The following is a 21,273-nucleotide window of genomic DNA, read 5'->3' on the forward strand; positions in this document are numbered from 1 at the left end:
GCTGCGCTCCAGCTCCACCAGGCCTCAGCCCCCGCCGCCACCCCCCGCCGCCATGTTTTCAATCACCCCCTCCCCGGGGGACGAGGGCGGCGCCCGAGGGCAGCGTGTGCCTGCTCCGAGCGGGCATGTGGTTAATGATTAACGGAGGAAGTTTCCGCACGGATGTCGCGGCTGCCTGCAGCAGGCCACGGTATTCGGGGTGGGTGCTGGCCTGCCCGCCCCGCGCGTGTGACTGCTGGGGAGCACCTGCACCCCCCGCTGCTCTGGCCTGGCCGCGGAGAGGGACCTCGGCTGTGCCGGGGCCCGCGGGGCTGCGCCGAGCACGTCTGCAGCAAGCGCCGGAGACGCTCGCCTGCAGCTGCCGAAACGGCATGCCGCAGTGGCAGTGCCCCTTTCTACACGCCGGGCCTCGAAAACCGCCCCAAGCCTTGTGTGAAGCGCGCGCCCGACTCCTGAAAAGCGGCAAGGGGGGCAGCCCTAATCGGCGGGCGCTTTGCTCCCGGCCCGGCCTGGGCGCGCGGCTGCCGCGGCTCCGGTTACGCAGCGAGGCGGCTGGCAGTGTGCCCGGGGACGCGCGCCCGGCCGGCTTGGGTTGCAGAGGCGGCAGCCGGGCTCGGCCACGCGCTGCCCCGGGCTCCCAGCCCTGGCGGTGGCGGCAGCAGTGGCTCTGGGGACGCCCACGGAGCCCCACGGCCCCGTGCCGCCGCTGGGCTCGCAGCGCCGCCGCCAAGCCGGCCGGGTTTCCTTGGTGACTGTTGCCAGGTGAGAAACTCCAAGGCAGGATTTATTATCCCGGCCCATCGCGGAAGATGTTCCTCATTCGGGCTCTCAGCGAACTCTGCCCCCAGCCCCTTCTGGGCGGCGCGCCAGGCCGGCTCCTCTAGCGCCGCGGAGCCGGAGAGGGAGAGCTCTGCGCGCGGCGTGGGGCTGCTCGGCCCCGGCGCGCGGGCTCCATCCAGGAGCAGCACGTGCTTCAGGGACGAGGCGAGACCCCGGGCAGTGCGGAGCAGCGCGGCCGGACGGGGGCCGGCAGCCCGCCCGACCCCGTGAGTACGCGCCGCAGCTGGGCCGGGGCGCCGGAGGCACCGGCGTGGGACCCAAGCAGCCGGGACGCGGGGCTGGGAGCGGAGCGGGGAGATGCCAGGGCCGCGGGGGCCACGGGGGGATGGGACTGGGCAGCGCTGATGGGAGCTGGTGGGGGCTGAGATCCCAGGATTGCAGTGCCCAGGGCAAGGAGAGGCACAGTGCTCCGATGGAGGGACTGTGCGGGCTTTTGGGCGCATGGCGCAACGACGGCAGCCCTCCGGGGCGAGCCGAAGCAGCGGCTGTGCAAATAACCGCATCGTCCCTTTAAATCCCAGCACGGCTCTGGTGGCTAATGATAAACCGGATAATAGGGGCTTTAAATCCCGGGAGCTAATTACGTGCAGACGCCGCACAGTCTGACTGGAAATGCCGGATAGGTGCTGCCTCGGCCGCAGCGCGGCGCTGGGGATGGACCGGGCCGTCCCTGTGCATGCCGACGGGATGGGCCCTGTGCGGAGCCGGCCGGCTGGCTGGCCGGGAGAGTGCGGCACCCCTTTCCGCCAGGCGCCCCTTCCACCTCTGTTTTGGGCGAAGGAGGCAGCTTTTCTGGAACGTTTCCACCTGCTGTGCAGCCTGCACAGACCCCGCTAGCCCCGCCACGAAAGCGGAAGTGGGAGATGTTAAGTTTAATGGAGATAAGGCGCTTGCTGTGCTACGCTCGCCCCGGCGTGCAAGGAGCACGGGGCGAAACACCCCAAACGGGCCGAAACGCGGCAGGGCGAGGGGCGGCAAAGGGGGCTGCGCACAGCCGCGGGGCCTGTTGCTGCCCCGGCCCGACGGCTCGGGGATGTGTAGGCTCACGGCTTTTCTCCCCCCTTCTCGCTGGCTTTCGTGGGGCGTTTCTCGGGAAGTGGCTCCCGGCGCCCCTGGAGGAGCCGGCGCGGCAGCCGCCGGCACCCAAATGCTCCTCCTCATGCCGGTGCTCCTTCCTGCTGTGCCCGGCGGGAGCGTGACGTGTCCCTCCTGCTTCGGGGCGGCCCGGCGAGCGCGCCCCGCGCTGCGGACGTTTGCACCCGGCGGCACCAGCAGGATCAGTTAATTAAAAGTAACTTCAGCTCTTCCTGCCTGGTTTATTGTTACAGTATCACCTGCTGCCCGAACTGGAATTGCAGCCACAGAGGCCGTGACTTCAAAACGTATAAATATTAGAGAGAGCTACAGATCCACCAAAAGAAGGCGCTTCTCTTTTCCTTTTAAAGCATTTAAGCAGTGAGGCCGCAGGGAGACGCCCCGTGCCCGAGCCGTACCGCGGGGCAGCTGCGGCCCCGCGCGTCACGCCGGCCGGCACGGGGGGGCTTCCCGCACCGGCACCCCGGCACGGGCCGCGCGCAGCGCTGCCTCCTGCTGATCGCAGCCTCGGGCTGCGGCGAGAGCCAGGCGGATGAAGGCCTCGGGGCCGCGCGCAGGCACAGGGCTCCCCCCCCCCCCCCCCCCGCCGCGAGGATCTAGTTGCAGCATAAGCGCACAAGGAAAAGGAGCAATAGAAGCAGTCACATGAAAACGCAAAGCAAATGGAAAAAAAGATTTCTCCAGAGCAGAAACTTTTCCACAGACTGATGGGCAGGAAAAAAATAATAATAAAAAGGAGCTATTTAGAGTGAAATGCAAAATCCAAACAGCTTACTGTGAAGCACAGTCATTTGCAAAGCGATTTCCAAAGTAAGGAAAAAGTTCCTGGCTCACAAATTCCCCCGAGCCCCAGCACTGCTGGTTTTGCTGCTGCGCTGCGTGCCTGCTCTGGGGCCGGCGAGCCTTGGCTGCGTGTTTAGCCAGCTAACACCTCGTCCAGCCCACGGGCTCTTTGGGGGACCGACGCATCCCCACCGTCCCGCCGCGCAGCGTCGGCGGCGTGTTTATTCCTCAGGCCAAAGGGTGCCGGTGGGGAGATTCCTGACCGGCGAGGGCGGCGGGGGTGGGGAAGCGCGGCCCCCCTGCGCCGCGGCCGGCTGCCTCTGCCGCTCGGGGCATGGCTATATTTGGGAAGCCGAGGCCGCGCCGCTCGGCAAGCCCGGCGGCGGCTGCTGGGAGCGGTGCCTTCCCCGGGGTCCTAGCGCAGCGCAGGCCTGCGCGCCGAGGCGAGAGGCCGGTTTCCAGAGCGGGCAGGCGGCTCTGCGGCCCCCGGGCTCTTTAAGGGCTCTGGCGAGGGGCTCGCTGCCGTTTTCAAGGGCTTTTCTCTTCTCCTCTTACAGGAGGCGAGCTGCCAGACAGGCAGAGTTTGAACCAGAGCTGCCTATTTTCAGAGTCGGAGCAAGCGAGGGAGGTTGCTCCTGCCCCTATGTATAGCCTGGACCGTCACGCACAAACGCCCTCGCTGTGTCCCACGGACGCACAAGGGCCCGGAAAAGCTGTGCAGCAAATCCCACGTTTCATGTGTAGCCACGATTGCCACATCGCTGTGTTCGCAGCGTGTGAACACCGGCAGTAAGAAAATAATGCAGTCTGGGATTAAGAAAATAATGAAGCCTGGATGCTCTCCAGGACGAGGCAGCCTTTTCTGAAACGAGAGGACCGCAGTTCCCACGTGGTGGCAGGGCTCGGGGCTGCTGCTTTGGGCAAACGCCGGCTGGGGGAGACCCACGAACACGAGAGCTGCTGGCACCCGCAGGGAGGCGTGGGCAGGACCCCAGCGACCAGGTGCCACCATGTGCCAAGCCCGGCCACATGGCTCCTCAAAGTGAGGTTTGCAAAAGACATGAGCTTCCAGGGGCTGCTATAACATAAGGAATAACCTGTAATGCATCTAAAAATCCTCACTTTATAAAATGTCCCTAGAGCTGTCACCACAGTCCCCATCTGCTTGGCATCTTTGGTTTTACACCTACCAGGCACTCGCATGAGATATTCTCATGTCGGAGGTCTCTTCACGTTTTTGGATCCCGGCTCTGCAGCCCCAGGCACTGCTCAGCACCGAAGCTACCACCCCAGGTGCTTGGCAGCGTGTGGCTCCCTGGCCCGGGATCCATCCTGATCCCGGCTCTGCATGGGAATGCCTGAGAGTGCTCCCTCCCTCCCTCCCTCCCTCCACTCGGCCGCCCTCCCCGCTCCCGCTGTGTGGGTCGGCCAGCCGCCCCGCGATAGCAAAGTTCAAGGGCTGCCATGCAGCCGCGCTGCAGCCGCGCTGGGTCTGCAGGCTGCAATCCCCGAGCGACAGGGAGCGGCAAAGCAGCGAGGGCCGAATCGCTTTCTTATAGCATCTGGGGGCACAACGCTTTTACGGTCTGCTGCTGGCAGCGCTGAGCTCCGGGCAGGTAGGTTTAGGCTTGAGGGGTGACTCACGGTGTGAACCAGAGCACATCCCTCTACCTCGCCGTGCTGGGGTCAGAAAATGGGATAATAACTGGTCTGGGGAAGCGCTGTGAGGTTTCATCCATCCATTCCTCCGAAGAGTGTCGGGACTTGTGCGCACAGGACTGGAATTCTTGTGTTCCTAAACAATTGCACTTAAAATATTTCATCATGGAACAGGGGAAGACAAAATTAAAAATGCGATGACTCTGAGCCCAGGAATTGCTCAGCTGAAGCTTGGTGGCCTGCCAGACTCCTGGGGGCTGCTTTTAATTTGTATAAATGGAAATTGCATAAGTGGCATGAATTGCAGGTTGCTCTTGCTGCTAATAGAGAGGTGTGGGCGCAGTTGGCCGTGCCGCGCGACGCGCTGTCACCGGCCGCACACCCAGACGCCCTGCGTGCCGGGGCCAGCCGTGGCGGTCGCTCCCGAGCGGTGCAGGGCTCCCAGCCGCGGCGCCCAGGGGCAGGACACGCCGGAGCTGGGGGGAAAGCTGCCCCGGCTGGTGGGCAGGCTCCCAGGACGGACGCTGTGTCCCTTGCACTCTGCCCTGCTGGGCTTTCCAAAAACAGCTTCAAAATCCGTGTCTATCATACCAGAGCGGAGGGATCACATGCGAGCCTCCCTTCCCCTCTGGTCAGACCAGTCCCGGTGAGCTCATTGCGTTTGTGGTCTCCTGAAGCAGCTGTTTAGTTGGAGGAAAAAGTGCTGAGCAGGAGCTGGGACCTGCGCTGCTTGTTTGCGCGGCCGGAGGAGCGGGAGCAGGCGCCGCGGTGGCCCTCGCTGCGTCCCCAAGGTCTCGGGCGGTTTCATTCCCGGCTCTGACCCTGATAAGCTAAGCAGCCGTAGTAACTCCCGTCCTAGTAAAATGGGGACAACGGTTACTCACGGGGTTTGTGGAGCTTCGTGCTCTGGAGGCAAGGAGCTCTGGAGGCGCTTGGGGCAGGATGCACGGCGAGCACCGCGTCTCCTCCGGCTCTGCCCCCCTCGGCGCAGGCCACCTCCTTTCCAGCTGGCCTGGCTGCAGAAGGATGAACGCTGAGCTACCGACGGCTGCCCAAAACAGGGAGAATTGGCTGACCTCAAACCCTCCTTGCCTGAGTCACGTCTCTCCCAGCCAAGCCAGAGTGTGCCCAGGCCGGACTGAGCAATCTGGCAGGTGGAGCGCACCGGGGCCAGGCAGCTCGTGTGCTGGGCCGGGGCCGAGGCTGGGGCCAGGGCGGCCGGCTGCGGGAGCTCCCACTGCTGCTGCCGCTGCCGGGGGAAAAGCAGGCAGAGCCAGGGATGTGCCGGGGGACGGGGAGCAGGGACCCCCCAGCCCCGCTGCGGAGGGAGCAGCCCCAGATCCGTGCTCGTGACGGAGACGCGGAGACGCCGCGCTGGCCTCCGCCGTGGCCCAGACCGCGGGCAGTCGTATTTCCCACGGCTGCGGGGTGCGGGACAGGGCCCCCGTGGCCTTGCTGCAGGGCCAAGCGGCTCTCACTTCCTCCGGGCAGGAGGCTGGCAGGAGCCACAACTTCTCCGTGCTGTTTCAGCCGGGTCTCACCGCAGCCAGCTGCGCGCCAGGGCTGCCGGGGTGCCGTGCCACGAGGCGGCCGAGCGCTCTACCTCGCCGGGCAGCGCCGCCGCAGCGCCCTGCCCCAGCTCCTGGGGCCCTTCCTTCCGCCCCACGGGCCCCCCAGGGCCCCCCAGGCCCAGCCCCGTGCATCCCTCCCCAAGGCTGGGCCTGGGGGCCGGTGCCCGGACCTGGGGGCTGTAGCGGGTGCAGAAATCACTCTTGCAGGCAGCTGCTGAAAGCCACAAGCCTGGGTGGGGGCACGACAGGCACCCACGCTGCCATCCCCTCCCACCCCCAGTGGGACCCCGGTGTCCCCGGGGCCGCCTGACACCTCCCCACGGCGTCACCCCCCATTCGGCAGACCCTGGGATGCTGGGACCTACCAGGGCCCCGACTGGGCCAGGGAGCCAGGGCATGGCGGGGGGGCATATTTGGGGGTGGGTCCGAGGGGGCACCCCAAAGGCTAGGGGTGCACCCGGTGTAGCATGGGGGGCTGGCAGGGCTAGGGCTGCTGGGTGGGGGGTTCCCAGGGTGGGTGCAGCGGGGGGCAGGGCATGGCGGAGGGGGTCCCAAGGCGGGGCGCCTAGCCACAGCAGGGGGGTGTGCTGAGCAGACTGGGGGGTCCCCAGCATGGCGAGGGCTGTCCTGGGGTTGGGAGGTCTTGCTGGGTGGGGGGGTCCTGTGCGGGTGGGTCACGGGTTGGGGTGGGGTCCTGTGGTGTGGGGGGTCCCAAAACTGGCAGAGGCCCCGGGGCAGAGGGTCCCAGACCCAGAGGGGGGTCTTGAGGTGGGGGGGGGTCCCGAACCTGGCAGAGGCCCCGGGGCAGAGGGTCCCAGACCCAGCGGGGGTCCTGGGGGGGGGCGGGTCCCGGACAGGGGATCGCGGGGCAGAGGGAGGTCCCGGCCCCGGCGGGTGGGGGCCCGGCCGGAAGGAGGTCCCGGGCCCGGCGCTGTGCCCCGGCCGGCCCCATCCCCCGCCGGCGGGGCGGGCCCGGGAGCGCCGTCGGCGCGGCCCGCCCCCCCCCCGGTGCACGGCGCGGCGCGGCACGGCGCGGCACGGCACAGCACAGCCCTCCGCGGCGGCGGCCGGGCTGGGCCGGGCCAGCGGCTGCCCGTCGGGGCGGCCGCGCGGCGGGGGCGCACCGCTCCGCACCGCTCCGCCCCGCAGCGCACGGCTCTCCTCTCGCTGCAGCCCGCGATGGCGCCGCGGCGGGGCTGAGCGGGCCGGGCCGGGCCGCGATGGACGGCCCGAGCGGGGGCTGCCCGCCCGCCGCCGCCCCGTCGCGGCCGAAGCCGCCGCTGAGCATCATCTTCTCGACGGCGCTGTTCTGCGGGGAGGGCGCGGCGGCCGCGGCCCTCTGCTTCTCCTACGGCCACTCCGACGACCGCTTCTGGCTGGCGCTCACCGTCTTCTTCGTGCTCTGCCCCTCCGTCCTGGTGCAGCTCACCCTCATCTTCGTGCACCGCGACCTCAGCCGCGACCGCCCCCTCGTCCTGCTCATGCACCTGCTCCAGCTCGGGCCGCTCATCAGGTGAGCGCGGCTCGGCTCGGCACGGCTCGGCACGGGGGGTGCGGGGTCTCCCGGCTCGGTACGGCACGGGGGGTGCGGGGACCCCCGGCACGGCACGGCTCGGCTTGGCTCGGCACGGCCCGGGGGGTGCGGGGACTCCCGGCTCGGCACGGCACGGGGGGTGCGGGGACCCCCGGCACGGCATGGCACGGCACGTGGGGTGCGGGGACCCCCGGCACGGCTCGGCAAGGCACAGGGGGTGCAGGGACCCCCCTCATGGCCTGGGGGGTGCGGGGACCTCCGGCTCGGCTCGGCTCGGCACGGCCGGGGGACGTGGGGGCTGCAGGGGGCCCGGGAGCTCCAGGGCAGAGCAGGGAACAGGGAGCCTGTGGGGCCTCCCCCCCCGCCCCCCCGCAGGGCGCCTGGGGGGCGGCAGAGCCCCGTCCCTGCAGTAGCCCTGCTGTTCCCAGAATAGCTCCCGCTGCTGCCCGTCCCTCTCCTCCCCCGGGCTCCGGCGGAGGCAATCCCTGCGGGTGGCTCCTGCTCCCGGTCCCATCCCTCAGCAGCTTTCCCCCGGGTCACCCTCCCCCAGAAAGGTGCTTTGGCCCCGCCGGAGGGGAGAGCTGCCCCTCGCCTGCCCTGTCCCCTGCCGCTGCACTCGCACCCTCTGGGGCGCAGGACGCGGCTCCGCAAGCCTGTTGCAGCCGAGCTGCTAGAAGGCTTCCTCGCGTAGCTGCTGCTGGCAGGGCGCTTCCCTTTCTCTTTGGTTTTGTCATCTTCTCGTTTAGGAGAGGAGAAGATGAGAACTGGCAGTGCAGATGCTAATCTCTGCTGGGGAGGTTTGAGGGTGAACGTGAGCCGGGGTCCTGCCACCGGCAAGAGCTCCCTGGGGCCGGAGGCAGGGACAGTTTATGGGACACGGAGGAGAAGAGCCTGGCGCAGGAGCGGGGCCGGCGCGGGCTGCCGGGACCCAGCGGGGGAGAGGAGGCCGAGGGGGCGGATGTTGCACAAGCCGGGCACAGGCTGCTCTCTCACTCCTCGGGAATGCCGAGGTGCCTCCCCGGGGGCCGAGGCCTCCTGGGGTGTCATTAGCTCGGCCGGCTCCTCTCGGCGTGACGGCACGGACGTGGGGGGCGGGAGAGCCGCACCGGGGCCCGGAACCAGCACCTGGGATGAGCGGGTTCGCAAGTGGGCGGCACGGCAGAGCGCATCCATCCTGCGCAGCCGGGGCTCAGAGCAACCGTGCCTTCCACGGGGTCCTTCCCCGCGACGGCAAGGGAGAGGCCCAGCAGCCGCCCCGGCGGCTCGGGGCGCTTCGGGAGCGCCGTGCCCACGGAGCTGTAGAAACGCTGTGGCTGTCACCGCGCTTCCTCCGTCGCCGGAAATAAACACAGAGTACCGGGGCGCACGTCGCCACGTTTTATCTCCGGGCACAGCCGGGGATGCTTCCTTCCCGGCAGGCTTTTCACAGGTTGGGGGCAAAGCGCAGTGCTGCAAAGGGTGACGAGCGGCGCGCCGGCGAAGCTGCCTGGTACGCGGGCGCTTGCAGGAGACCTCCCGAGCGGCTCGGGGGGAGCTGCTTCAGTCAGATCCTCAGGCTGAAAATAGAGCCCAGACTACTGAGAAGTTTTGGCAAGGCATCGCAAGGCAGCTCTGATTGTCCTTGAAACCAGCCCTTTTGGATGAAACTGTTCTCCCCTTAGAGTTTGCAATAAACTGTGAGCGCTGGCTGGTCTGGGGAGAGAATTCATCCAAAAACCTCATTCCATTTGGGTCTGAAACAGCAACTTCTGTTGTCCTAATGGCTGCTCATAAATAATTATCTGCTGTTGGTCCTAGAGCCAACTAATTTTCGAGCAGAAGCCAAACCTGTCAAAGATTAGCTCCCTTCTGCTAATCGCTTCTGATACGTGCACGCGCGACTTCAGTGGACTGAAGAGGCTGTGAAGATCGGAGAGGCTGTCGCGGCCTCTCAGAGCGGAGGCAGCAGAGCCGCGTGCAAAAAGCAGCTGCGCTTCGCGATATCTTGCAGTGCCCCACAGGGACGGCTCTCGGGAAGTCCTGTCGCAACCGACCGTATCAAAAACCGGCTTTCACCCAGCTCTGCCCTCCCTGCTGTCCCCGCTCGGGCTCAGCCAAGAGGGAGGTGCAAAAGCCTCTTGCTCAGCGGAAGGAATTAAATACAATATTAGAAAATTCTCTTGCCTTCCTTTAGGGGACAGACGTGTTTGGTGCCAGTGGGGCACAGAACTGGGAGGAGGACTGAACCAGAGGGCGATTAACCCCTTCCCTTAGGAGAGACGGGCTTTAGCTGTGTCCCTGCCAGCACAGCTATGGGTTTCATGTCTAAGCTGTGTCTTTCTTGCTGCCAGTTAGTTCTTGTCCCCCCGACACACTTCTAGCCTGTGCGCCGGAGCGGGGAGGAGCGTGCTGCAGTGCGTTCTGCAGTCCAGGCGTAGCTCTGCCCTCGGCTCGAGATCCCGGGGGCCGGGGATTGCCTCGGCCGCTTGCGTCACGGCCGAACAGCTGCCCAAATTCGGCGGGCCGCGTCCTGGCCGGAGCAGCCTGGCTTCCCGCGGGCGGGAGGGGAGAGCCCGCCGTGCCGGCAGCCCGGGAGCGGGCGCGAGATCACGGCGGCGACCGCCGGCACTCGGGCACGGAGGCGGTGGCCTCCGCGGCTGACGGCCGCTCCGTCCCCGCAGGTGCGTGGAGGCCCTGGTGGTGTACTGCTGGTCGGGGAAGGAGGAGGAGCCCTACGTCACCATCACGCGCAAGAGGCGGCTGCGGAAAGGCTATGAGGTGGAGATGGAGCAGGAGGTGGGCCACTCGGCCCGCCGGCTGGCTACCCACCGCAACGCCTTCAAGCGCATGGCCGTCATCCAGGCCTTCCTGGGCTCCACGCCACAGCTCACGCTGCAGCTCTACATCAGCGTCCTCGAGAAGTACGTCCCCCCTGCCCGAGGTAAGGGGGGGACGGGCGACGTGCCAGGCCCGCGGCGACGCGCAGGGCTGTCACTTGTTTTTTCAGGCTACCTAAGGGCTTCTAACTTCCCTCGTAAATACTTCCATCGGATCTATTTCTGCACCTTCCTGATAGCTGGAGCTCCCAAACCCAACGCTCTCGCTCTCGCAGTTATTCGTGACGCAAGGAAGCCCGCTGGCCTCCGTCGCTCGACTCGCTGTGGTTATTTATGAGCTTAGGTGCTTGGTGTGGCTGAGCAAACTGGTAACTCTGGCCTTCATGTGCAAACAAACCTTGCACGCAGGAGTGCTCTTGCAGCTTTTTAATTTTAGCCTCTGATGAAGAACCTGTCCCTGCTGACCTTCGCTCCCCTGCAGTCCTGGAAGCCCAAACATTTGGTAGTGCACAGGCTCCAGGACAGAAAGCAGGCTAGAAACCAAGATAAACCTTATGGCAGATGAGGAGAAAATGTGGGTTCATATGTGCAGACGGCTGCGCTGGGGACCCTCCACTCCTGGCACAGTCCCCTGTGCCTTGTAATCAAGAACGTTGTACCCACTAGAGGGTGAAAGTACTACAGATGCATGAAGGGCCCTAGAAACTCCATTTCCAGCATTCCCTAAATTCCCTAAATTCCCCAGCAGAGATGCTGCCCAGTGCAAGTACAAGGTTTCCTCCAAGGTCTCCCTTGCAAGCCCTGGGGTAGGGGGGCAGGCTGGGGTGAAACCAGAGATCTCCGGAAGACGTCCTCATTCCTGAGAGCCTCTCCCAGGCCCCATAACTGTGCAGCACCGCAGACTGCTGTCCTTGGCCGAGCTGTCTGGCCCCGTCCCCTCTGCACCAGGGACCTTGCTCTGTGCTGGCAGGAGGCGAACGTGGATGCGAACGCGCGAGAGAGCCCTTAGAAATCCTCCCCTTGGCTAAACGCAAGTGAGCACTGACATTTCCTAGAAATAAACTTTGCTTTGCAGCCCCCAGGACTAGGTGGCTCTTGAGGTGCCCACAGGCATCTCGTATCATAGCACTGGACGGGGCTGAAACGTGGGGCGCGGGCTGAGGGGACGGCTCTCAGCCCCGGGTGGGGCAGAGGGACGCGGGTGCACCCAGGCCTTGCAGCACAAGCCGTGCCCCGCTCGCCCTCCAGCAGCGGGTCTTGCACGGACCGCGTCAGCGCAGCGGGGGCCGGTGCCTGGTTCGAACACAGGTACCAGCCCCCGCGGCCTGATTCCCTGCTCTCCCTCCCCCTGCAGCCGTCCTCATGGGGATCTGCCTGGTGTCGGTCACCTACGGGGCGCTCGTCTGCAACGTCCTGGCCATCCAGATCAAGTACGACGACTACAAGGTTCAGCTGCGGCCGCTGGCCTTCCTCTGCATCGTGCTGTGGCGCAGCCTGGAGATCTCCACCCGCGTGGCTGTCCTCGTGCTCTTCGGCACCGTCTTCAAGCACTGGGTCATCCCCATCGCCCTGGCCAACCTGCTGGTGGTCTTCTTCCTGCCCTGGGTGCAGTTCTGGCGCAGCGGCACGCGGCTGCCCGACAACATCGAGAAGAACTTTAGCCGGGTGGGCACGGTGGTGGTGCTCTGCGCCTTCACCCTGCTCTACGCCGGCATCAACATGTTCTGCTGGTCCGCCGTGCAGCTCAAGCTGGCCGACCGGGACCTCATCGACAAGTCGCAGAACTGGGGCCGCCTGGCCGTGTACTACATCGCCAGGCTGGCGGAGAACACGGCCCTCGTCGTCCTCTGGTACTTCTTCAAGACGGACGTCTACGAGAACATCTGCACCCCGCTCCTCGTGGTGCAGCTGCTGCTCGGCTACTGCCTGGGCATCTACTTCATGCTCCTCTTCTTCCAGTACCTGCACCCCTGCCGCCAGCTCTTCCACCACAACGTCGCCGACTTCCTGCACTGTGTCTGCTGCCGGCGGCGCGCGCCAGGCAGGCTGCTGCCCCTCGAAGCTCCCTGCGAGCCCGGGGTGAGGCACAGCATCGTCTGAGCCGTGCCCCGGGCACCCCCGGCTGTGACGCTTCTCCCGCTGGGACGCAGGCCCGGTTATGGACAGTGCCGGGCTCCAGGGGGGCGCGATGGGTGGCCGGACTGGGCCCGGGGCGCTCGGCTCCCGTGGCCCCGCGTTGCACAGTTCGGCTGTGCTGGGCCGTAGCCGGCGGGGCATCGTGGTACGTGTGCCGGCCTCGGAGCATCTCCCGCGGCGCTGGTCGGACTGTGTGAGCGGTAAAGACACCTGGCTGTGGCTCTGAGTCCGCGTGTCAGTCCCGCTGCCGGGAGAAGGGCACCGGTGGCTCAGGACCCTGCAGCCGAGAGGACACAGAAGACAGCTAGCACCAGCGGGCACCCGGGCGCACTGGCCCCAAACCCGGGCTGGGACCCCCCGGCGCCTCTTTGGAGGGTGGCCCCTGTTTGGCGGGTGCTGGGTGCCAGGCCAGAGGGTGCTCAGCACCATCGCAGTCACTCAGCTCCTGCCAGGGAGAGGCCAGGGCAGACCACACTGCAGTGGCCTGGGGTGGTTACTCACCCTTTTACGTTTTTCCTAGGAAAGGGAGGATGGCGAGGGAAGCGGAACGGCTCACGTTTGCAGAGCAGGGCGGGCGCCTGACTCGCTCCCCTTGCCTCCCGCCACCAGGAAGTTTCTGCCTTAAAAAAGGCCCGTTTTGCACCAAACTGCTGCAAAGAAAAAAAAAAGCGGGGGGGGGAACCCAACCACCTGGGGCAACCGTGCCCCGAAGCATCTCACCCCTGCGACTGCGGGGCTGGAGATGCCCTGAGGCAGGGGAGAAGCCGCTTCCCTGCGCCCGTCCCGCCAGGGCTTTGGCTGCCACCGTCCCCATGGCCACAGCCCACATGGGACCGTCCCCGTGTCTCCCATGTGCCCGCACCACTGCTGAGCAAAACTGCTCCGCGAGGCCCCCGGAGCGGGACCGGCGAGGGGACACGGCCCTGCCACGGGGCTGCCCCACGCCTCACCTTCGCGCCCTGCACGATGGCATCTTGTCCGGCCAAGGGTAGGAGGAAATGAGCTTCACCGCAGGTGCAGGAAGCTGGGAGGGCTGCAGGTGCCGGGACGCAGTCCCTGCCTTCCTGGAGCGCGGCTATCAAAACCGCGTTTCCTCAAAGGCCTCCCGCGGGAAAGCCCCGGAGGCAGGGCTGGAGCTGCCTGCCACATCCATAAAACCCGCGGGGCGGCCGGCGCGGCGGGGACGAGCGCGGGGACCGCCGGCAGCATGGGGAACTGGCTGGTCAACCACTGGTTTTCGGCCGCCGTGATTGTAAGTGCTGCTCGCTCGCTCGCTCCGCGGCGGGGCTGAGGGGACGGGTTTGGTGCGCCGGGTCCGCGGCGCCGCTGAATCAGCCGGAGGGATTTAAGGAGGGGCAGAGGTCTGGGCACGGCTTAAGGACAGTCTCAGCTTCGATCCGGAGACTCTCGGGGATAAATCCAGGCTGAAGCGCTGCCCTGACTCTGGGCTTCACAAAATCCCCTGCCTGGGGCTTGCTGCGGGGAGGAATAGAAATCTCTGCTGCTTACAAGAACCTAGACCTTGCATGGAAAGCGGGAAGCCAGTGAAGTGGTGGGGTTTGGCCCTCTGTTAAGGAAACCTAGATTAAAAGAAAACGTGGTCCCTGTGTTCAGGCTGCTGGGTGAAACCTGCAGCAATTATTCATTTCTTGGCTGCCCCGTCGCAGTCAGAGCACGGACACCTGAGATCCCCAAGCCACCCCAGCGAGGCGAGGCGAGGAGAGGCTGGCGCATCCCTCCCGAGGGAGCCGCGAGGCCGCGGTGCGTTTGCTTCTCACATGAGGGCACGAGCATCCCCTGGTGAAGATCCCTTAGCCAAAGCAAAAATCCTCCTCTGCCGCGCTGCAGCTCGCTCGAGCAGCGGGGTTTCTCCGGCTGCTCGGCGCGCGAGGAGCTGGGGCGCCCTGCCGCGCACGGGCCACAACAGCCACCCCCAAATGCTTGGGGAAACAAGGGTCCGCAGAAAACTTCTCTGCGGTTATTTTTATTTTTTAAATGGCATTTAATTTTTTAAAACTCAACCTCAGACAGACTGGCTTTAAGAGCTCTGCAAAAAGTTACATCTTTGAAATGGGACACTGTGCTGATCCAGGCCAGTATGGAAATGGGGGGCTGTTTCCGAGCCCACTCCAGGCTCAGCCGTGCTCATAAGGAAGCAGAGATTTGCTGCAGCATTACCTGGCAGCTGGGGGAAAGCCAAGCAGCAAGGCTGGGAAAGCCAAGACCCTGTGAAATTTCCTCCTCCCAGACGTTTTCCCGTCACCAACCCTGCTCGGCCTCTCGCTGTCTTTGCCTGAGGACCCTCCCTTGAGCAATAACCTAGCTGCCGCGGCAGATATTTTCGCTATCTTCCTTTCCTCATTCTTTCGGTGCGAATGATGCGCAGTTGACGATGAGACGGTTATTTTGCAAGACTCCCACGCCTGTTCCCACCTTTGGCCCCAAGTCCCGTCTGTGCCACTGTGGCTCTTACCGTAAGGAAGCAGGAGGGGCCACGCTGTCCTGACGCCCTCCGGTGCCCCACGCGGTGCAGGATGAGGCCACACCAGCCTCAGCTGCGGGGGGCTGGGGTCGGCTTGGGGCTGGGGTCCCTCACGGGGCAGCGCTCGCGAAGGCCTCGGCTTTCCCTCCGCAGGCCGCCTGGCTGGGCATCAACATCTTCCTCTTCACGTACTATTTTCTGTTCTTCGACCGCGACGAGCGGTACTTCTACACCAGGGAGATCCTCGGGGTAAGGCCCAGCATCGCGCCCACCCAGCCCTGTCCTGTGCCGGCACAGCACACACCGTACAAGGCCCCATCCTGTCCCAGCACAGCGCTGCACCATCCCAGTCCCAACCCATCCCAGCATTGCACCATCCCAGACCCATCCCAGCACAGCACTGCGCCATCCCAGTCCCTGTCCCAGCACAGCATCACACCATCCCAGTCCCATCCCAGCACAGCACTGCGCCATCCCAGCACCATCCCAGCACAGCATTGTGCCATCCCAGTCCCCATCCCAGCCTTGCAACGTTCTGTCCCAGTCCCACCCCAGTCCCAGCCCAGCATCACTCTGTCCCACTCCCGCACCCAGTCCCAGTCCAGCATCCTTCAGTCCCAGCCCACGGCCCAGCCCCAGCCAAGCATCACTTGGCTCCAGTCCCAGTCCTGGCCCCAGTCCCAGTCCCAGCCCAGCGCAGCCCAGCCCCACGTTGCCCAGTGCTGGGGGCAGCCCTGTGGGGCAGCGTGGGGGGCAGGCAGACGTACCCCCGTGAACTGCCGTGGCACAGTACAGCCATGCTCACCCCGTGCCTCTGCTCCGCTCTCCCCAGTCCGCCTTGGCGTGGGCCCGGGCATCGGCCAAGTGCCTGAACTTCAACAGCATGCTGATCCTGCTGCCCGTGTGCCGCAACCTGCTCTCCTTCCTGCGGGGAACCTGCTCCGTGAGTGCCAGCACCGGCAGTGTGGGCAGCGCAACGTGGCAGCATAGCAGTGTGGGCAGTGCGGACAGCATAGGCAGCACAGCATAGCAGTGTAGGCAGCATTGGCAGTGCAGGCAGTGCAGCATGGCATCATAGCAGTGTGGGCAGCATGGCAGCATAGTGGTGTGGGCAGTGCAGCAGCACAGCAGTGTGGGCTGCTTGGGCAGCACGGGACAGTAGCATAGCAGTGTGGGCAGCGCAGGCAAAGCAGCACGGCAGCGTGGGCAGCGTGGGCAGTGCAGGCAGTGCAGCATGACATCATAGCAGTGTGGGCAGTGTGGGCAGTGCAGGCAGCACAGCACGGCAGCATAGCAGTGTGGGCTGCTTGGGCAGCGCAGGACAGTAGCCTAGCAGTGTGGGCAGCACAGGCAGCACAGCACAGCAGTACGGGCAGCATGGGCAGCACAGCCTAGCAGCATGGCAGTGCAGCAGTGCAGGCAGCACAGCACAGCAGTGCGGGCAACATGGGCACACAGGCAGTGTGGGCAGCACAGCAGGCACAGCAGCATGGGCAGTGCAGGCAGCACAGCTATGCCATGCTGCCAGCCAGCTCTCACCCTCACTCCTCTCCATGCAGTGCTGCAGACGCACGCTGAGGAAGCAGCTCGACCACAACCTCACCTTCCACAAGCTGGTGGCCTACACGCTGGCCCTGTTCACAGGTACGCGGCTGCCACCAGCCCCTCTGTCCCCCCTCGGCCGGGCTGGGCACCCTCTGCTCCGCTCTGCGCTGAGCTGAGCTGGGGGGTGCAGAGTCGTCTCCCCCAGGCCAGGCGTAGTGACGGTCTCTGCCCCCCCCAGCCGTGCACACCATCGCCCACCTCTTCAACCTGGAGCGCTACAACCGCAGCCAGCAAGCCACTGATGGCAGCCTCGCCGCCGTCGTCTCCAAGCTGCACCTGCAGAGCAACAAGTGGCTGAACCCCATCCACTCCAATCGCACGGTGAGCGCCGGTCCGCGACCGCCAGCCCCCGTGCCGTGTGTCCCGCACGCCCACCTCACCCCCTGCCTCTCCCTCCTTGCAGACCCCTGAGTACATGGCCTTCACCACCATCCCGGGGCTGACGGGAGTCATCATCACGCTGGCGCTCATCCTCATGGTCACATCCTCCACCGAGTTCATCCGCAGGAACTACTTCGAGGTCTTCTGGTACACGCACCACCTCTTCATCATCTACTTCGCCGGCCTCGTCATCCACGGCATCGCGTAAGGCTCCTCCAGCACCCACCCCAAGGGCCCGCGGGAGCTGGCGGGGCAGCTCCCAGCAGCTCCCGCTGCCCCCAGGACAGGCACGAAACCACTGCACCAGCCTGTCTCAGGGCAGGCGGACCAGCACGGCCAGTGCCATAAACACCAGTTTAGGAGGCTTGGGGTGGCTGTATCTTCCCTGGGAGGGTGGTGCAGCCCCGGACGGGCTGTGGGATCTCGGTTACCAGGGGTTTGCAGCCTCCGTTAGCCCAGCCCCTCACCGGCCCTATCCTGCCTCGCTCCCCATGGCCTGGAAGCCCCCCCCACTCACCCCGCGCCTCCCTGCAGTGGCCTGGTGCGCGGGCAGACGGAGGAGAGCATGGAGGAGGCGCATCCCCGGCACTGCGCCCAGTACCTCACCGACAAGGACTGCAGGCACCGCTGCTGCAAAGAGACCGAGTTCGGGAGTATTCCCGCGGAGGTAGGGCCAGCGGCAGGCCATGCCTGGGGGCGCACACAGACCCCGTGGCCATCAGGTGCGGGGGAGGAGAAACTTTTCCCTGGCATGCTCCCCTTAGTGGGAGCACTTGGCCCGAGATGCTCCAGCTCTTTGCTCTCCTCTGCCCCCACAGTCCTGGAAGTGGGTTCTGGCCCCAGTCCTCCTCTACATCTTTGAGCGGATCCTTCGGGTCTGGCGTGCACGGCAGAAGGTGGTTGTTACCAAGGTAGGTCATGCTGGAGCCTGCATCTTCAGCTGTCTCCATCCTTTGCAGCAACCAGCAGCAGAAGAGAGATGTCTCTGCAGCTCCATGCTGGGTGGCTGCAGGGAGGCAGGCAGGCGCTGCTGTGAAAGCCCCTTGCCCTGGCAGGGCCAGGGCCAGGTTGAGTGCTGAGCCCCAGATCTTGCCCTCCCAGGTGATCATGCACCCCTCCAGAGTGCTGGAGCTGCAGATGCAGAAGAAGGGCTTCCACATGGAGGTGGGGCAGTACATCTTTGTCAACTGCCCCACTGTCTCTCTCCTGGAGTGGCACCCCTTCACCCTCACCTCAGCGCCTGAAGAGGACTACTTCTCCATCCACATCCGGGCAGCTGGGGACTGGACGGAGAGCGTCATTGACACCTTCCAGCAGCAGAAGCCAGAGATGCCCAGGTAGGCTGGGGAGCCCCTAAAGGGACCGTCCTGGGGATTCAGGGAAGCTGTACCTTTTACCCAGACCCTGTCTTGGCCAGGATCGAGGTGGATGGCCCTTTCGGCACTGCCAGCGAAGACGTGTTCCAGTACGAGGTGGCCATGCTGGTGGGAGCAGGCATCGGGGTCACCCCCTTTGCCTCCATCCTGAAGTCCATCTGGTACAAGTTCCAGCACGCTGACCAGGCCCTCAAGACCAAGAAGGTAACAGGTGCCCCATGGGACCAGCTGGCCCTACGGCCACCCCTGTGCTGCAGCAGGTGCAGCAGCCGCTGTCCCCACACCATAGGTTTCTCCATGCTCGGAGGCACTCAGCTTCCTGATCCTGGGCATTGCATCCTTCCACCAACCCTGCTCTGCTCTGACTGGAGTAATGCCTCTTTCCCCTCTGCGATTGCTTCACAGATCTACTTCTACTGGCTCTGCCGGGACACGGGGGCCTTTGCTTGGTTCAATGACCTGCTTGCCTCGCTGGAACAGAAGATGGCCGAGTCCGGCAAGGCAGACTTTCTTACCTACCGGCTCTTCCTCACCGGCTGGGACACCAGCATTGTGAGTCAGCTGTGGGTGGGCACAAGAGCAAGGGGGGACACGGCATAACTCAGCTGGGGACTGAGATGGGGAGCAGACACAGGAAGAACACATTTACAGCTCGCAGAGATATTAAGTAATGGGCTTTGCCTCTCCCAGGCCTTTGGTGGACAGCATCAATGGAAACTCCCTAATGATGAGGGACTTTAATTAGGGTGGGCTTGGTGGTGGCGAGCAGGGTCCTAACTCTCCCCCTTCTCCCCAGGCCAACAATGCAGCGCTCAACTTTGACACTGCTACAGACACGGTGACCGGCCTGAGGCACAAAACCATCTTTGGGCGGCCCATGTGGAACACCGAGTTTTCAGCGGTGGCCACTGCCCACCCCAGGTGAGAGCTGGGACGCAGAGGAGTAGGGTGCCAGAGGTGGGACATCCCTTCCAGAGCTGTACGCCTCCCCTCCCTGGCCACGTCTGCCAACCATCACTGCAGGGGTGGGCAAGCACAGACTTTTGGGAGGGGATGTGCACCTTCCCTGCAGAACGTGGGTTTAAATCACTTCTTCCCTGAGCGGTGGACAAACCTCTTTGCTGCACACATTCATCCCCTCTCCCTGCAGGCTGCAGCAAGGGCAGCCAATGCACCCGAGGGGAGGTGCCTCGCAGCAAGGGAGCACACCTCCTCCTCCCTAGAGCTAACAGCCCCCCACTGTTCGCAGGTCGGTGGTTGGTGTGTTCCTGTGCGGGCCAGAGGCCTTAGCAAAGAGTTTGCAGAAGTCTTGTCACCAGCACTCCAGCCTGGACCCCAGGAAGGTTCAATTCTACTTCAACAAGGAAAACTTCTAAGCGGGATCCATGCTGCGACCATGGCTTGCAGAGGACAACCAGCTGGTCTTTGCATGCCCTTTCAGACTGAGTCAGCCTGGCCAGGGCTAAGCACCAGCTAAAGAGCACTTGCATCAGACCCAGGCAAGACATAGCAAGGCATTCCTTCTCCATGAGAAACCCTAGATTCAGAGACTGCTGCCTTCTTGATCCAGTCTACAAGAAGTCCTTGTGAGGGGAAGGGGCCCAGAGCTCAGCACAGTCCTCCATGAAGAGAACCGAGGAAGCGTCATGATGCCGCGTTACCGGAGCAGTACGCAGGCTTGGATGGCAGCTGAAGCGCCCAGCAGATTGGGCAGAACTGTGGGACAGTGGGATGGGACGGGAGCTGGACCTGCTGAGCAGTCACCAGGGGTCAAACATGCCCCTCTTTGTGTTTAAACAGTTCTTTGTGTAAAAGGGTAACATAAACTTGCTGCCCTTTGCAATAAAAGCCAAAGTCTGTGAAGGTACAAAGGGAGCCCGTTGTTTGCCCCCTTTATGGGGCTGCAACAGCCAGGCTGGGCTTGCCATAAACCAACCCTTGGCAGAGAAGTTTAAGATGTAAGATGTGGCTGGCTGCCGGCCAGCCCCCTCCTTGCGCAGGAACCAACACTGAGCCAAGCCTGCACCATCTGCCAGGCATGAACCAGGGCACAGAGCAGTGAGGATCGACTTTAAATGTGGCTCATGCAAAGGCAACAAATTCTGCTCAGACATATTCAGGGATGAGGGGAAAAACATGCTCCCAGAGCAGGCAGGTGCTGTAAGCGATACAGCAATCGGATACAGAGCCCTTCCCACCCCAGTCGATAGGGACAGAAAGACGAGCTCCCCACCCTGCCCCAGGCAAGCTTAAGGCCAGCCAGGCCAGCCTGCAGCAAGGTTCTCAGCCTGCACAACGGGGAGACCTCATGGCTCTGTCCTTCAGCCCCAAACTCCACGGCCTCACTAGGTGGGGACACTGCTCCAGCACGTCCCAGGGAAGACAAGTGAGACAAACAAGCATTTTATAAAGCACAGGTTGGTGCCCAGGATGCGACTACTTCTGTATACTTTCACTTACTTTCACTTACACCCCTCAATACCTCCTGCAGGTTGCCTCGATGCTGCCATCTCCAACTGGTCACCTTCTCTGGGCAGTCTGCATGCCTCATCCAGTGGCAAGAGCCACCTTCCCGTAGAGAAACGCAGAAACGCAGCATCCCTGCTGCAAGATATGCAGGCAGCTGTGCAGTGTGGCCCCTGGGAAGGCAGACGTAAGCATGACCACCCTGCATGGGCATTACAGGCCAGACAGGCTCTTCAGTCCCAGCACTGGCTACCTCAGCCTGGTCCCCCATCAGTCTCCCCAGGTGACAATTTCAGCTCCCTGCAGGCTTTGTGCAAGTACCTCCCACCACACACCACCCCTGTACAGCCCACCATCCCCAGGGTGCTCTTTCCACCACATTCATTACAAACAGCATGGCCTGTAAGAAACGCCACATGTAGTCTGTGGCTTGATGCTGAGGAAATCAGAGGAACCTGAGTGGTTCAGACTAATCTGGAGCCAGGCCAGGCTGTTCCCAGCACCCAACAGTCCCGATTCTGCCTCCATA

At 64.2% G+C, this 21,273-nt stretch overlaps 2 protein-coding genes across 4 annotated transcripts; both read left to right on the forward strand.

Annotated features, from left to right (window-relative positions):
- Positions 1 to 913: 913 nt before the first annotated feature.
- On the forward strand, positions 914 to 12,653 carry XKRX (XK related X-linked). 3 transcript variants are annotated; one of them, XM_067304098.1, is made up of 4 exons: positions 914 to 984; positions 7,122 to 7,461; positions 10,143 to 10,402; positions 11,653 to 12,653. In XM_067304098.1, exons 2-4 carry the CDS (start codon positions 7,169 to 7,171, stop codon positions 12,396 to 12,398), a joined length of 1,299 nt encoding a protein of 432 aa, XP_067160199.1. In that variant the 5' UTR covers positions 914 to 984; positions 7,122 to 7,168; the 3' UTR covers positions 12,399 to 12,653. The 3 variants fall into 3 exon arrangements, with proteins under 3 accessions (XP_067160199.1, XP_067160200.1, XP_067160201.1); XM_067304099.1 differs by lacking the exon at positions 914 to 984 and adding an exon at positions 1,029 to 1,046; XM_067304100.1 differs by lacking the exon at positions 914 to 984 and adding an exon at positions 4,194 to 4,334.
- Positions 12,654 to 12,739: 86 nt separating this feature from the next.
- Positions 12,740 to 20,661, forward strand: NOX1 (NADPH oxidase 1). Its single transcript, XM_013943029.2, has 13 exons — positions 12,740 to 13,686; positions 15,070 to 15,165; positions 15,749 to 15,859; positions 16,476 to 16,560; positions 16,700 to 16,842; positions 16,925 to 17,106; positions 17,437 to 17,569; positions 17,721 to 17,813; positions 18,004 to 18,239; positions 18,320 to 18,482; positions 18,684 to 18,830; positions 19,075 to 19,199; positions 19,528 to 20,661. Exons 1-13 carry the CDS (start codon positions 13,642 to 13,644, stop codon positions 19,652 to 19,654), a joined length of 1,686 nt encoding a protein of 561 aa, XP_013798483.1. The 5' UTR covers positions 12,740 to 13,641; the 3' UTR covers positions 19,655 to 20,661.
- Positions 20,662 to 21,273: the final 612 nt, after the last annotated feature.

The sequence above is a fragment of the Apteryx mantelli genome, chromosome 13 (genome assembly GCF_036417845.1).
Source record: "Apteryx mantelli isolate bAptMan1 chromosome 13, bAptMan1.hap1, whole genome shotgun sequence".
Classification (NCBI taxonomy): Eukaryota; Metazoa; Chordata; class Aves; order Apterygiformes; family Apterygidae; genus Apteryx; species Apteryx mantelli.